This window comes from Triturus cristatus, chromosome 12, assembly GCF_964204655.1.
Source record: "Triturus cristatus chromosome 12, aTriCri1.1, whole genome shotgun sequence".
Classification (NCBI taxonomy): Eukaryota; Metazoa; Chordata; class Amphibia; order Caudata; family Salamandridae; genus Triturus; species Triturus cristatus.
In genome coordinates this window covers 286142773-286160214 of record NC_140595.1, presented here as the reverse complement: position 1 = coordinate 286160214, position 17442 = coordinate 286142773, and the positions used below count along the sequence as shown (strand labels likewise).

General features: G+C 44.9%; 1 protein-coding gene across 1 annotated transcript in view; it reads right to left on the bottom strand.

Moving 5' to 3' along the window:
- Positions 1–17118, bottom strand: part of INSRR (insulin receptor related receptor) — a 627856-nt gene extending 610738 nt beyond the window's left edge. Inside the window, exon 1 of the mRNA XM_085637005.1 lies at positions 16582–17118. Coding sequence (XP_085493131.1) covers positions 16582–16684 — 103 coding nt within the window. The 5' untranslated portion in view covers positions 16685–17118. The remainder of the gene's footprint in view (positions 1–16581) is intronic.
- Positions 17119–17442: the final 324 nt, after the last annotated feature.

Here is a 17442-nt window from a genome sequence, read left to right as displayed (position 1 = left end):
GAGTTAAGCACACAGCAGTGTAACTTTTGAAAAGATGAGTGAGCAAGTAGACCTCAATCCAGTGACACAGGTTAAAAGGGTCCTGTTCACTCCTACTAATCACTACACAGTATGCTGCCACCACCGTGCTTGTACGGCTTAACTCCTGGTGAAGGCGTTAGCCTTCCACTGCTATAAGGGCAGCACTTTAGGTGTCCCACCTTCTCCAACAAGACCACAGTCCATGAGACAGGTCTATGTCATGGCATGCGTGCATGATCCGGGTTTGTCTGTGACAACAACAAAAATCAGCATTAGGGGTCCAGACAACAGTATTGTTGGGCACTCAGGGTGGGGTACATGTCCATTACCATGCAGAGGACTTTTCCAGCCCAACAAGGCCCTTCCCTCTTGCCAATCAAAAATGTTAATTTACCACCGTGTTTTGCACACAGCAAGGTGTATTAGCACATACTACCCATGCATTTGGGTGAGGCTGGGGTACAATAATGTACACAAAACAAGTGAGAGAGAGAAGGGAATTAGTCAAAGATGGAGGGAAATACTCCTAGTCCCCTTGAGATACTTTAAACAAACAAAAGAAGGAGTACATCCAGGAGACCGATCAGAGTCTCCAAAATACTGGGAAAAGCGCACAAGGCACGAAAAATTCTCTTTTCTTTAGAAGACCCCTCACTCACCAACCTGGTTGGAGACATGCTTCATCATCGGGGTCCCACCCGGATAGCCGAGTGCCATCCGGGTGTGCTTCGACACCTGATTACAGTGGAGCAGGTCGTTTTTTGGTGCAAGTGAGTGAACAGTGGATTAAAAATGGGCCAGATATACTCACTAGGATGTTTTATTCTGGAGCAACTGGCCAATCTTAAAAACGTTGCTAGGATACCTTTCTTGGTTAAATTGACCAGTGGTATCGAAGAGTGGAGTATAGTGCTGATAAGTGCAGAAAAAAGTCTACATGTTTCAACCTATGTGATGGTATTGCTAGGTTTTCATCAGGACCAAAAGACGTGACCCGGCCGGTGTACACACGCTAAGGTGTACCCTACCCTTGATCACTGTGACCTAACCATCTACTCAAAGTCAGGTGTCCTGTCATCCCATTTGAAGACAGGAGAAATCTGTAAAAGACAAACACAAAATAACAAGCAGTCGCAATAGTACGTATGTAATACAGTGTTTTGATGTTGAAAATGCTCCTTGAGCTCCCAGCAGTGTGCGTAGAGAACACACACAAGAGGATTACCCCTAAATTGCAGCGGTAGAAGTGCATGGGTAATCCAGTAACCATTTCAATTACTGAAAGCTTGATTATGACCCGTTCATAATCGTAAGGTACAATGGGCGTTAATACGCCATTGAATGCAAATGCATTAGGTTAATCCACAGAGTATCAATTGTGCCTGTGAAAAACTCATACAGACCCACTCTCTTCAGTCATTCATAGTGGGTGTTACTGCTCTCAAACATAATCGTGAGGGCGTGCGTTACTTAGCATGCATACTAATTGTCTCAGCGTAGGAAAGTGGTACGAATAAACACATGGAAGGAGTAAAAGGTGCTTACTAAAAGACGCGTAATTGCGTGCCTCATGGGAGTCGGGTCGTGGTGCTTGCTCAGAAACACGATCTGGAGGAAATGGGCATAGTGACACGAGCGGTAAAATAGCTAAAAGGGCGCATTGTTAAAAGAGAAGAACTCGATTGAATCCATGTTGTAACATGGCACTGTACTTACATAGTGGAGCTAGTCACCGGCTGGGAGCTAAAGGAGCATTTTCAACACCAAAACACTGTATTCCATACGTACTATTGTGTCTGCTTGTAATTTTGTATTTGTCTTTTACAGATTTCTCCTGTCTTCAAATGGGATGACAGGACACCTGACTGTGAGTAGATGGTTAGGTCACAGTGATCAAGGGTAGGGTACACCTTAGCATGTGTACACCGCCCGGGTCACGTCTTTGGGTCCTGACGAAAACCTAGCAATACCATCACATAGGTTGAAACATGGAGACCTTTTTTCTGCACTTATTAGCACTATACTCCACTCTTAGATACCACTGGTCAATTTAACCAAGAAAGGTATCCTAGCAACGTTTTTAAGATCGGCCAGTTGCTCCAGAATAAAACTTCCTAGTGAGTATATCTGGCCCATTTTTAATCCACTGTTCACTCACTTGCACCAAAAAAACTACCCGCTCCACTGTAATCAGGTGTCGAAGCACACCCGGATGGCACTCTGCTATCCTGGTAGGTCCCCGATGATGAAGCATGTCACCAACCAGGTTGGTGAGTGAGGGGTCTTCTAAAAAAAAAAAAAGAGAATTTTTCATGTCTTGCGTGCTTTTCCCAGTATTTTGGAGACTCTGATCGGTCTCCTGGATGTACAATAATGTACACCACCACCCCACCTTTGAAAAGGTGGGGTGCAAAAGCCCTCATTCACCATTTCACAAGTTGTGCAAATGGAAAACTATGTATAAATGCAATATCTGAAATTGTAGCATGAGGAAATGAAATGCAACAGTAAATGGGGACGATTTGGCTCACAATGTTTTTACATTCCACAAACTGCAATTTAATTTGGAAAAATGCAACTGTAAGAAAACAGGCTTTTTGTAGGTGCCCCCCACTTTTTGACCCCGTTTGGACTACTAGCTGCTGGTTTACGACTAGGGCACAGTGCCCTTTCCCAAAATATGATGACTGTAAATTGGTCATCGCAATCGGCAAGGATTTTAACCCCCTTATAAGTCTCTTGTAAGTGGTACCAGGGATACCCAGGGCATGGAAATTAACAGGGTCACCAGGGCCTAAAGCACTAATTGTGCCACCCTGTGTGACCAAAGTTAACAGCTGCCACTGCTGACTGCTGAAGAAGTGGTAAACTGCTGAAACTCAACCTTGCCCTCACCGTGAGTGGCAAGGTCAATGCACTATTTCTAATGTATGTCAGTCGCCCCTAAGGTAGGCCTCCTGATCCTAGGAGGCAGGGTACAACACATAAAGGGTGTGGGCACATAAGTGAAAGCTTATATGTCCCTATAGTGGCATCTTTCCATTAAGAGCTACTACAAGTGATCAGGGGGCCATAGGATTAACATGGGCTGGCACCTGGGTACATAGAGGTTGCCAGCTCCATTATGGTCCACCTGAAATATGTTGCGTTTGGTATCAAACACCTTATCTCTTCACCCCTGACATGAATCCTTTGTCAGACTTCATGCGACAGAAGTTGCCCACCTGGTAGCCTCAAAAGGGGGTGGTGATGGACGGAGCATCAGAACCAATCAAACACTCACACCCAGTCAACAGATCTGGGTTTGATCCATCACCGTTCTTTAGCCCACTCTGCCACCCCAGTTCAGACATGGCTATATGAAAATCAGTCTGACCCTGTGCCTCATGGGAACAGTCCAGCCCGAACTGCCAAGCCATGCCTTCCCTGGACCGGAAACAAGCTTCCTAGGACCGGTTTCTGGCATTTCAGCCGTCTTCAGCCAGGCTTGCTTGAATCCAGTGGCAAAGTGAGCAAGGGACTCACGTCTGAGCATACCCTGCCAACTTATGGCGAACAAAGCGGTACATCACCACCCCCTTTAGTACTGCTTGTTTCCAGTCCAGGGAAGGCATGGCTTGGCAGTTCGGGCTGGACTGTTCCCATGAGGCACAGGGTCAGACTGATTTGCATATGGCCATGTCTGAACTGGGGTGGCAGAGTGGGCTAAAGAACGGTGATGGATCAAACCCAGATCTGTTGACTGGGTGTGAGTGTTTGATTGGTTCTGATGCTCCGTCCATCACCACCCCCTTTTGTACTGCTTTGTTCGCCATAAGTTGGCAAGGTATGCTCAGACGTGAGTCCCTTGCTCAGTTTGCCACTGGATTCAAGCAAGCCTGGCTGAAGACGGCTGAAATGCCAGAAACCAGTCTAGGAAGCTTGTTTCCAGTCCAGGGAAGGCATGGCTTGGCAGTTCGGGCTGGACTGTTCCCATGAGGCACAGGGTCAGACTGATTTGCATATGGCCATGTCTGAACTGGGGTGGCAGAGTGGGCTAAAGAACGGTGATGGATCAAACCCAGATCTGTTGACTGGGTGTGAGTGTTTGATTGGTTCTGATGCTCCGTCCATCACCACCCCCTTTTGTACCACCTGGTAGCCTCAGCCTTTCCTGTGCACTGGCTGTCAGCCTGCAGCTGCTGCCTCCATAGCAGGAATATGACCCCTTACCAGGAGGTGTGAACCCTTCCAGGAGTCAGAAACAAAGGCCTTCCTGGGAAGGAGGTGACACCTCCTTCCCTGACAAGATGGCTAGTGAAGTGGCACATCAAGTCAAAGAGCTTCAAAGTTTACACCGCCCCCGATATGCATCCAGGATGCCTCCCAAAGGAGGAAACAGCCATGCCCCTGTTGCCAGGTACATTTGCACCCAGGCAAGTGGGAAAACTATTAAGTCAGAAGGTGTACATCCCAAAAAGATTAGCCACACCCTAGGGTGGGCTACCTGGTCTGTACAGCCAAAGAAGGTTTCTGCCATTTTTAAAAGTGGCAGAATAGAGGGTTCTGGGTAGAAAAGGTGGTACAGAACCCTGGATGTGGTCACCTCAGGGGCAGATTAGCCACTGGGGCTAGTAGCCCAATAGCTACTTGCACCCACACACCTAAAACCTCTAAAGTTAGGATTAAAGGGGTACCCCTGGCACCAGAACTCCAGTTCTGATTTGAATTGGAGCAAAGGACAAAGAAGAGACCCGAGTCTGCAACTTCCGGACCTGCACAAACCAATGGCACAATGTTCTGCACCTAAAACAACCACCCGACAACTGCACAACTGTGACTGATCCTGGACCAAAGACCGGTTACCCCAGACAGAGGGACCCATTTGAGAGCCAAAGGCAACTCCATACTCCCTTGGACTAGTAGTACAAGTCCCCTGCAGTCCACAGGTAAAAACCCACCCTGGAACCAAAGAATCGCTGTCAGTTGGGCCCTCCGAGGGATCACCCAAAAGTAGATGGTCCAGTACATTGTGGGGAATGTAGTCTTGACCTCCAGCAAGTTTCAGGTGTTTATCACTTTCCCGAGACATCAAAGTATCTACCCGCTGACCCAACCGCTGCCAGCGGTGGCCAGACCAGCAACCCCCAAATTCACTCGATGCTGCACCACAAGGAACTCCGCAGCACCTTCAACCGATCACCTCAGTGGCTTAGTTGTCAAATTTTTGCATCAGTTCCCTCACCAGCACCGTCGGAGTGGAAAACCCAGCTCCCCTACAGCTCCCTTCTTCAGCACCAAGGACAGCCAGAGCAATTCTACACCCAGACCCTATGAGCCAGGTAAAATTCAACTGCCTTTCGTGGCCTGGTCCTGGGACTTGCATCACCTTACCCCCCGGCGGATTTCACACAACTCAACCTGCAAGTGACCGATTGTCACTAGTGCTTTTTACCACTGACTGCAGTGTTAAAGTTCTGCAGTGAAGATGTCTTTTAGAGTGTTTCATCTTTTGACAAGTGCTGGGTCACCATCTTCTCTCACTTGGGAGTATCATACCACCTTCCCTGCAGGAGATGCTGTTCAGTCAACAGAGGGTAATTTTAAAGCCTCTGCCTTGTCCCCTGAAGTCCTATGCAGAGGTGTCAACTCCTTCATTAACGCATAACTATTTATCAGTCTTCTTTCTCACCTCATTTGAAAGACCTTTCCAGTAATGGAAGTAGACTAGTGAGCAGTGAATAATCCACTTCTGCTGCTCTTAAGAAAATTAGTGAAGCTGAGCTGGACAGTCACCTCATATAATTCAATGGAATATGTAAAGTTAAATCAAAACAAGCATTGGCAAAACCAATAGGTCTCGCCTATGCAAGAGATATGGTCTTTGCGAATGTGTTTTAGCCATGTTGTCTCCAATGCACTACCCTATATTTCACCTTATACCTCTCTCAATATATCCTCTACCTCCACTCTCTGACTCATCCCAAACCTCATTCTACTACTATGATCTACAAAATAACCCTTTCTAGACTCTTCCCTTCTCTAGCCCTCTTTGATCACCCCAAAGCTCATTTTACTACTATGGTCTCCCTAATCCATTGCCAGAGATTCGTCCCACCTCCATCTCTCCTTATACTCATCCCAAACCTCATCTGCGTACTATGATCTCCCAATAAACACTTTCTATCCCCATATTGTCCTTTTCAATCCAACTAACAGGATCACAAGTCCAGCTCTCAAATTTCACTATACTAATCCACCACTAATCCTTTTTGGGTTCCGGAGTAGAGTGCTACTCGCCAAAAAGCACTTTGAAGCCTCGTCAGGGGTAGTAAGCGCAATATGAACGCAATTACAATACAATACAGTATTGAATTGTACTGATTTTTTTCTTTCTAAAATCCATTACTCCGGTTATACTTATCCGATTGCGTTTGTTTTGGTGTCTAAATTAATATAAAACTCTTCTTTATTTTTATGCATTAGTGTCAGATTTCTTTCAAGTCGTGACAATTACTTATAGTCCATGTTGGTACTCTGAAATGCCTAACATATATTCCTCTAGTAAAGCCGGACTGCTCTGTGCCACACTACCAGGACTGAGCTAGCGATTTATTAATGTGAATCCAAAAGGGCCTATTTTGTGCCATTGGGACAGTATTACACAGTGTGCTTAACCAGCCACACAACACCATACTCAGCTTTACTACAGCAACAAAGAACAAAGTTCTTTCATATGTCTCCACCGTGAAGTTTTGTTTTACCTCGCATATAGTTATCATCTGACATTAAAAAGCACTACTGAATAAAACTTTCTGCATACATTTCTTTCAAGAAATATCATAAAGCACCACTGTATTGTGTTAGCTTACTTGGGGAACCATTCCTCTAGTAATTGTGTTACAATGTTAGCTGTTGAATCATTTGGAAAAGAAGAGTTACAAGCTCACTGCTGACCTCTGCAGTCACGAGTTTACAAAAAAAAATATATATATATATATATATATATATATATATATATATATATATATATATATATATATATATATATATATATATATGTATTTTATATAGCGCGAACTCAACGCTAAAGGAGCAGAGCACTTCACGTGAGCACCAGTTGCGTTACAGACAGACACATTCATTTTGTTAGGCGCGCGGAGATTAAGTGATTTGCCCAGAATCACAGGATGTGAAGAGTCCTTGCTGAGACTCCAACCAGGTACCCCAGCTTCGAGGTCGACCGCTTTAACCGTTAGGCCACTCAACTCAAATATCAACTCCTGAAGAAGGTAAATTGAACTCATTAAATTGGGTAACAGTAGCACATTTTTACAGCCCTTAGAAACATCCGATGTGCAATGTGACCATTCAAGTTCAAATCATTAATGACAGCAGACTATTGACTGTTGTGTCATTTCTGATGTCAAGAGACAGTGAGTTACACGTTCACTACTGACATCTGCAGGTGATGAGTTTAAATTACAAAAAAGGTCAAGCCTGTTTTTCAAACTTCTGAGGTGTGCACATTGAACCATTTAAATTGTTAATAGTAACATGTTACTTACACAGCGCTTAGTAATTGCATTAAGCATGTAATGAAACAGTTTCTAATATGCAAAAAATAAAAATACATTTAAAAAAAGGGTGCAGTGGCCCAAAGATTTTCTCATGGGCCCAAATGTGGTGCTGTCCCATGTGGGGCCGACCTACTGCCTTCTCTTGCTTCCACCTTGTGAATCTTCTCCCACCCGCCCTACAACTTCTGTCTCTGTAGTTCCCTTTTGTGGGCCGTTTCCTGGGAATGCTGATTACAAAGGCCACCTATTTTTCCCACGCATCCTACTTCTCTTTCTCTGCCTTTCCCTTGCTGTGGCACAAAACCTGAGTATGAAAAATTATTCTGGTCTCTAAATAGGAATCCGGTGTCCACCACCTGCTCAAATTAAGCACATGCAGAGTGGGAAAAATGTCCGGCGACCACGATACTGGACATATTTTCTGGTTTCTTGTATTGTTGCAAGTGAGTCGTCATCCCTTCTGCCTTTATCAGGCCAGGGCCACTTGTGATTCACTCATTCAAACTTCCACATTCCCAGCAAACTGTACACATGCACAGAGGCCCCTTGGTAGGAAGGGCCTAACTGCAACTAAAGGGGCACAGCTTTAACCGAAGCACTAGAAGATTAAGGCCCAAGATCACACATAGAAGACCAAGCCTCTAGGTTTAGATACAAGTGCTGCTATTTTAGGACTACAGTGCAAGCATTTGCTCTAAATCAGAAAATCTGGGCTATAGTAAAATAATAATAATATAATAGGGATATTCCATGCACTCCTTGGAATTTATAAATATCTAATATCACCTCCTGCCAGTGCTGTATTTTACATTTATTGACTTACAGTGTATTTTCTTAGCGCTCTTTCACGGAGTAGTATCAGAGCGCTGTACATTACAACAGTAGCACATATTACATGGTACAATATGTAGACTGAGAACATCATATGCAAATACTGGATAATCGTGTAATAAGGGGGAAGGTGTTAGGGGGTACTGGCCAGGTAGGCGAAAGTATATCTATGATTAGTTGGTATGCTGTTTAGCTGTTAACTATTACAGCCAGTGAGTCGGTTATCTGTTAACTAGTGTAACCAGTGAGTCAGAACACTGATTATATGTAAACTTGTACAACCAGTGTGTCGATTATCTGTTAACTAGTATAGCCAGTGAGTCAGGACACTGGTGAGCTGGTAGTAGTTGTTCATTACAGGCATGCACTTCCGGGTCAGTGAGCAGCACGGGTCACAATGAAGGCCCACGCATTTCAGGACAGGTTTAGAATTACTTATATAGATACATTTGGAAACTCTCTAAAGTCCACGAACTCTTGGAAGTTTGAAAACCAGGACTGGAATACAAAGCACTCTGTTGTAGTCAGTTAGGACTGAACTGTGACAGACTACACTCTGTTCTTCTGAGACTTTTATTAGGCTGCACGGAGCACACACCAGGAACCGTGGCAGACAACAGAAAGCGATTTGTTTTTACCAACAAGGACATAGCTTAGCTGTCAATAGAGAGTGGAATAGGATTTATTTATTTATAAAGTTTTATATAGCGCGAACAAGATGGGGCTCCCAGCAAAATTTGCTAAGAAACATGAAAAAAACAAAATCAGTCATGCCAGCATTACATGTACCAAAAGTCTTGGACCTCGCAGGCCAGGTGACTCGGAGACGTGTGGTCGCCCACTGGTGTGCGAGGGCTACCTTACGAGCCCGGCTGTTACCCTGCCCTGTATTGTCATCTGTGTGGGCTTGAGACAGTCCTGGTTTTACAGACTTCCGCGTTTAAGCAGATATTAATGTGGGCTGGAGGTTGCAGGTGGAGGACATTAGCATTATTTTGGGGGGAGACAGACATTTTCATCAAACGTTGGCCCAGAGGAAGAGAGAGAAAGGCGAGAAAGGAGGAAGAAAAACAGTGACAAAGGAGGAAGCGGTGATAAAACTCTGGTAAGAGTGGGATAAGAGCCAGGCAGTGGAAGGTGGTGTAAGAAAGAGGTATGTGGGTCTTGTTACTACTAAAAAAGAAAAAAAAAAAAAAAAGAAAGAGGTATGTGGTAGAGTAAACACTAGTCAGCCTTGGTCTTTGGCACCGCCACCATTAGGCAGTGCCGGCGACAGGATCGTAAGACAAACTGTGCCATCCTCTGCAAACCGGCCAGTGCCCCGAGCATGCGGGCTATTGCAGGTGCAGATCTGCAAGGGGGAAAACTGCACGTGCCACATGTATGAAGTGCTAGCTCAAAATCCAGGGTCAGCTGAAAAGTCAGTCATGGTGGGGTGCCATGGCTTTAAGTGGGCTGGGTCCGCGTCAGCAGTCATCAAAAAGAGACCTTCAGATGGGTCCACACAGGGCTTTATACTGCTGTTCTGAAGTTACCAGCAAAAATAGAGATTTCCTTCTCGACACCCTGTACAAGAATCCTCAATAACCGAAGCCAGTGATGCAGGGCTTATTACTTTCCTCAGGTGTTGCTTCATGTTCCAGTGTATGAGTCCCTATTCTTAGAAGCAGGTCCACTTCCCAGATGTGTTGTGTTTTTTGCATGCAATGTACGAGTCTTGTACAGCACAAACTGCACATTGAGCTGCCTCCAGGCAGGGCCGTTTCTAGGTGCTTTGCCGCCCTAGGGGAGAATGGAAAATGCCACTCCCTCCCTTTTACTACCATCATGCTCTCCCCCTGTCATCCAGGCTAGAAGAATTAATGCATTAGATATTCCCAAACTCATGTTTTTTGCCGCCCTCCCCCTTTTGCCGCCCTAGGCGGCCGCCTAGCCTAATGGTAGAAACGGCCCTGCCTCCAGGTGTTTGGGTGAGTTCAGGGTGTGGATGAATGATCTTGAAGCAGCATCATTGAGAGCTCAGGAGCTGAGACAGAAGGCGCTGAGAACTTCTGGCTGTGCCCGTCTGGGTCATTAAGGTGCTCTGACTGAATGCTCATTCAGTCCTTGGCCTCTCTGCAGAGCACAGCGTGGTGGCCAAATATGTGCCAATTTCAATTCTATGGCAAAAGGTGTGAGGACAGCACACAGCTGTGGAAATATGGACGGCACACCTGTGGAAAATACAGCATTTGTGAGTGTGCGTGAGGGGATGGTGAAGTAAGGGAATGAAAGGGAGAACAAACAAAGAGTGAAATGGAAATAATGGATAGGAAGGAGTAAAGTCTGAGATAAGCAGGAGGGACTAAAAAATATGGTGAGGAAAAGAGCATTCATAACTAGTTTTATAAAGTAGGTTACTTGCAAAGTGATGTGAAGGAAAGAATAGGAGTAGTTACTCATTTATCTGATATGGAGTACAAATCACAGATAGCCAATAGGTCTATTTTGTTTTAAGTGTAGTTATTTGGTGCTCATCTGGAGAGAACTACCAGAGACCACATATAAAGGAACCACAATACTGGCCAGGAGGCGCACTGTGTCAAGTGCAGGATTCAAATTCCCACGGTTTAGGTCACACCCACAAATGCACATGCCACTCCTATTGTACAAGATTCCTTAGGCCACGCCACTTTTAGAGATCCCTCACCTTTTTCATACCACTTGAAGAACTCCATGGGGCAGTCCAGCCTCTGTTGATGAGGCTGCCAGAGGACTGGCTGTCACCAAGGATGCAATGCTTCATTTGTTTAATAATAATGCCTCCTGGGGGTGGTAGGCTTGGCCAATGTCCATTGGCCTTAGACATTGGGAAACTATGACTTGTGACGTCAGTGCCAGGCCGCAGCATTGCGTCCTTGAAGACATGGAATCATCAGGTGAAACCGAACATGGGGATTAATGATTACAGCGCCAGCTCAGCACGGCCTACCTAAAGTGCTTAATTTGTAAAAGAGTCAGTGCAATGCCCAAAGCTCTGCTCAGAAGCCCCCACCTGCACTATAACGTGTCAGCATGCAGGGCACCAAGGCTGGTCTTGAATCCGCCCCATGGCATCTTTAATCCACTGCCAGACACTCCCGCCCCTATATTACCCTCAGGGCCAGCTTTAGTGCTGTTGGCACCCGGTGGGACAATCATTCTTGGCTACCCCATGACCTCCTCCTCGGATTCCCTCATGACTACTGGGCAAAAGGGACCCTCATCTCTTCATAGACACTCTCTCACATACATTTAATTTGTTTTAAAGCACTGGTAAAGGCTGACTTTCCTCATAAGAATGTATATCTACCTAAACAACCCCTTTTCAGCAACATTAGGAATAGATAATAAAAAACAGACTGGGGGAAAAACCCTAACGTCCTACGCTATTTTATGTAATATTCATGCAGCTCTTTGATGACAGTTCGTAACAGTCACTGTTCTGTATTAGGGTTGTATCTTATGAACTGAGGTAACAAAAGGATCTCTGTGACAAAAGGAGTAATCCACTTAGCTATCCACATAGAATACAGATCTGTGATCTGCACGGTAGGAGTTCTTTGCAGCAAGCATATTAACCCTCTGCGCTACTTTATGGCAAGTGAAACTGCCACTAGGCAAATCTCTGATCTCTATCTAGCAGGAACATTAATCACAAGAGTTATCTTGTCATTTTTTATGCTGCCAGAAAACTGGAGGCAAAAGGAACTCTGCTGAAGGTGTTTCTAAAATCATGAGTTGATGCTAAAAACACAGCCCCCCCTCCCCCAGGTCTGCGGACCCCTCCCCATGTCAGTACCCAGTGTGGCTGCACCAGCCGCACTGCCCTAAAGCCAGCCCTGATTACCCTTGTGCAAGTTTCTGCTTTCTCTCTTTGTGGCTGGTTTGCCAACTTTCTCTATTTCCCCTTTTTGTGATTTTTTGTTGTTGTTGTCGTTTTCTGGTAATGTCTGAAGTGGAAAAATAAGTGCTGGTCCCCAAAAGTGGGCGCCGTGGCCCCCACTGGCAACCTGCAGCTCCCACTGGCAACCTGCAGCTCATATCAAGCACCGCCTGTCTTGCAATCTCTGAAGCTCTTCAGCACATCAACAGCCACCGAAATGGTTGTAAATCAATGTATCATTATCAACAGATTAGTGTGTGACAGAAATATTGTGTCCTCAACATTATATATACTACAACAGCATCCTACTGGGGGGGGGGGGGGGATTTTTCATCATTAAATCCAACGTGGGGATAATTTTGAAAACGATTTTTTGAACGCAATATTTTTGTCAGGCGATATTACGGTGGAATTCCGCTGAAACGGCATTACGTCAACTAGCGCAGCAGAGCGTGCCGAGTAGGGACACGCATGGATGATGACGACAGAAAGTGCCGAGGAACGTTTGACCATATAACAAACGTTCTACAGCTGTGCGCTTTACGTGCTGGGTACACAAATAACGAGGCACTTGCTTAAAAATAATACTTTCAGTGAAAAAGGTACATTTTCGAACAAAGCCCAAAAAAGCCTCCTAGGCAATTTTTGATTAGTTACAAGGTAAACAGAAATCAATATGTGAAGGTAGCTAGCAGCGGTGCTACTAGGTAGGTTGATGAGAACAAAAAACAGTATAGAAAGGCACCATGGGGGAAGTTTTTCACAACTTTCTAGATGATCGACTTTCATTAAGCGCACCTAACTTTTTTTCCTCTAAATTCCGAGTTTCATTCTTCCATTACTCACCTCTGAGGAGACTGGACTTATGCAACAGGGGAGGACCACATTATGTGGCAGGGTTGATTAAACTGTGGAGTAAAAAAGACAAACTACGCACTTTTTTTTTACAGTATAAGTTCATTATTTTGTCATTTTACTCATGCTAACACTGGGCAAAGATTTCACCTCGGTTGTACCGGTTAACAGCCAAATAATATTGCAATATAACCTGAACATTGACCAGACAACTTTTGAGAAGGGCTTTCCACTGCCAAGAAACACATTTTGCAACATTTTTTATTAACTTTTGATCCGTTTAGCTAGAAACATTTTTTTTGTAAAATCTGTGGATTTTGCAGCAGATAATGGATTTTGTGTGAAAACACTGCGGCCGCAGAATCGTATTAATCCAGTGGCCTTGCTCACCACAGATATCCCTATTGGTTAGTTCCAGGGCAAAGATTTTCAGATTTCCAGGCTAAATGAATAGTTGCTCTGCATGAGAAAGGCCTGTAATCTTTCTCAGGTAGTAAGTGTAATTTTCGTAAACACAAAAGATTTAACACATTAAGTGCGAGTCCATTTGAAAATTGAGACCTTCGGAATATTTCCAATTGCAAGATTTTCATTCCCATATCTGCTTGCCAGAAGAAATGATGCTGCTGGCCTTTTCCTGGCTACAGTCTAATATCCAGATTCTATCATTTGCATGTGAACTTTGCTAGAAGCAACACATGTGGAACTTCTGATTTCACTATTCCCATGAGACATTTCTGGGTGACTTCTTGGCAGTTTGGGCAGGACTGTTCTCATGAGGCACAGGGTCAAGACTGATTTGCATATGGCTGGGTCTGAACTGGGGTGGCAAAGTGAGCTAAAGAATGATGATTGATTGAACCCAGATATGTGACTAGGGATGAGTGTTTGAAAAGTTTCGGCGCTCCGCCCATCATCTCCTTTTGTTTACATTTCTGTGAGAACCAGCTCCCCCACAAGAGAAAGCAAGGCAGTTAGCATAAGGAGCAAGCATTGGCATAGCAAATAGGTCTCGCCTTTGGGACCTTATAAGTGTTTAGCCATGCAACAGTTGCATACCTAAACACTTATAAGGTCCCAAAAGCGAGACCTATTGGCTATGCCAATGCTTGTTTTAACTGCTGCAATCTATTGAAGCCTCACAGAGAACATCAAAGCGGCCGTGAAAGTGATCGCTATCAAACAACAAAGCGGCCATGCGGCCGTGAAAGTAATTGCGGTAATGCGCACATGCACTGTAGCTCTAGGCTGGCCTGGTAGCACTTTTTGGAGCCCTCTCAATAAGTCTCGCCAGACCAGCGCATGCGCTGGGTCAGGCGAGACCTAAAAGAGGAAATTACACGAGGTACTGTAATCCATTAATTGGGATATATGCACAATAATGCTTATTTAATAACAATTAAACACAGGACTTACAGGCATTAGGTCTGCGTCAGCTGCTAGTATTTTGTCTTTGTCCATGCTTGCTTTGTCATGGTTTTTTGAACAACTTTACTCTCGGGGAAGCTGCTGGGCCCTCGTCAATCCAAAAGAAATCATTGGCTAAAAGCCAAAATATTTTTTGCAACAAAAAGCACACCTTCCTGATATAGTTTATGGCACTGAAGAGAACTACTTTATTTTTAGATGTGTTCTTTGTGGCTGAATTCCGTCCCGACGGCAGACGATGTGTCCCGAGAGGTGGTTCAGCGGGTGTTATCTTTGACGAATGTGTGACTACAAGATATCACCCCTACACATGAGATCTGCATGGTGCATGTAGGCATCTCCCAGTAGAAATACTACTGGCGTCGGAGTACGAACACGTAAAGGTGAGTGCACTAGGCCTCACTTTCGGGGTGCATGTAATACGTGCATGGACACACGGCAGGGATATATAAAGAGAGAATATATTTATCGCCCTAACGAAGGCCCCCAGACCCGATTGGGCTAGTTGTAGGGCCGAAACATGTTGGCAGAAAATTGAGGGTACATTTGAATCAAATTTGATCCAAAACAACCCCAATACAAAGTTTTTAATGATACCAAGAGTACCCAAGAATAAAGGACCTATCAAGGGTATACTCGTAGGTATTTTTAATTAGAATCTGGTTCCCTGCTTAACCAGTACCCACTTATCTAAGAACTCCCATTATATCTGTGGTTGAGTCCGCCCGGAGAGTACCATCTTCTCTGGGTGTGGAGTAATCCCCTATGATGAAGCATGTCACTATTATGTGAGTGAGGCTTTTACTTCAATATCTTTGATATTCCATCTGACAGTTGGGTTTTGGAAGATTACTCCACCACAACGGATGATTATTATCTTCTACTCTTTCTAGAACAGTTGCTCATTGTGAAAAAAAAAAAAAAAAAAAAAAAAATGAAGTTGACCCACTAACCCATGCTGTATGCTGTAGTGGGCGGAAGAAAAATGTGAAATGCACAATAAATGATCAGCGGATCTAGAGAGGTGGGTGAAAACCCTTTTTGGTAAGAATATTCCACATATACTTTTTAAAAAGGTCTTGGCTAAGGCCCGACCTAAAAATGATGCATGGGGCCAATTCTTAACTTTGGAACGCTTACCCTGCGCTAGTAACAACAGCATTTGTATACCATATATTGCAGTCTGGCCCCTCTTAAGGCAGCTGCCTACTGTAGCTTTAATGTCTAACAGGCTCTGACTGGAAACCTGCAGATATCTCTAAACCACTGTTATACCAGGCTTTGTACAATGCTTTTGCTTACAATCTACAGACTTTGGGAAGCTGCAGACCGTGTTCTCTTTAATTGGAGCAAGCACACTAAAACAGCACATTACAACTGGCAATGTTCAAAACTAGCACTACCGCGTGATAGCAGCACAGAGGCATACAATCGCCTTATTTTTAAAATATCTAGCTTCCCCTTTCTAAGAAGCCCAGTGAAGCACCGTTCACTTAAGAAGATACATTGCAGGTTTTACGTTCCTTACGAGCAATCCACTCCAGACCCGGGCTGCCCGAGACCTCGGAGATTGTATTATTATTGCATCCTGGAGGGCTGGATCTTTTCTATTAAACGTAAATACATGGAGTCATCGTCTAACTCTATCTTATTTGTCGTACCAGAGTTAGCACATTTTGTAGAAGTACAGCAACTGTTCACCTACAAATTGAAACAATTACTTAACTGCCAGGTTACCCATGCCATGAATTACATCTGCATTCTGGCTCTGCTGGATAAAGCAATAACTCTTATACCTATATTGGAATGCAATGAAACTACAAGTCCCAGAATGCAAAGTAGAGCTGGATAAAAAGTCCGGACTGGATTAATGTTCCACAATGATGTGGTATTAATCGCACTAAAAGGAATTTAGCCACCACAGTAATCTGGTAAACATTTTTTGCCCTTGCTAAAAACACACAAGCATCGCTTGGCACTTACTGTCTGGTGTGGCGAAGGCGGCGGGTACCACGATGACAAGGAGAAACACTTTGCCGAGGTAGAGCAGGCAAAGGGGGCATACTGTCTGCCGGAGGGCACCCATGCCTCCCGTTCCTTCACGTGCAGGGTGTCTCAAGTCAGCCGAACAGGACCCCTTTCTCCTTTCGAGGATGTCTCACTGTAGAGAAGGTTCCTGGTCCTGGGACACTACACGTGCTCTCGTGTCAGCCCATCCCAAGGTAACTGGTGCGGGCACTCCAGAAACACCACAGGACTGTCCCAACAAAGCGGTCAGATCAACCCCCAGTCTTGCTTTCACCAAAAACCACACCAAAACATTTTTTAGCCGCTCTCTTCACTCCCCTCACTCTCGATTTCTGGGGCAGTCAGAAAGATGCTTTTCGCAGCGGAAACACGCCTGCCGCTGCCTTTTGCTGACAAGCACACCTGTGCACATGAGGCGTCGGCAAAACAATTTACAACCCCCCTTCAAACACGAGGTAAAATCTCCACCTGCGACTACACAGCACCACCCACTTTCCATTTCACAGGACAGGACCCAACATGGTCCAGACTCTATTTACCTATCTTCCGTATGCCCCGCCCTGGCTCCGCCTCCCTCTATACATCTAACAGGCGGAGGAACCTGTCAATCAGTGATTCCTAGAATGTGGGTGTGAGCGCGAGCGCGAGCTGTCAGCTTCTGGGTTCTGGCACCTGCAAGCGTCAAACAAGGGCCGAATGTGTGTATCTGCTTTAGTGTCGTTTTTTTGCTTGTTCTGTTTTGGGTTGACTCAATTCAAAATATTTACCCTGAAAACTAAAATGAGACAGATCTTGCAGCGCCGGTCGAAGAACAAG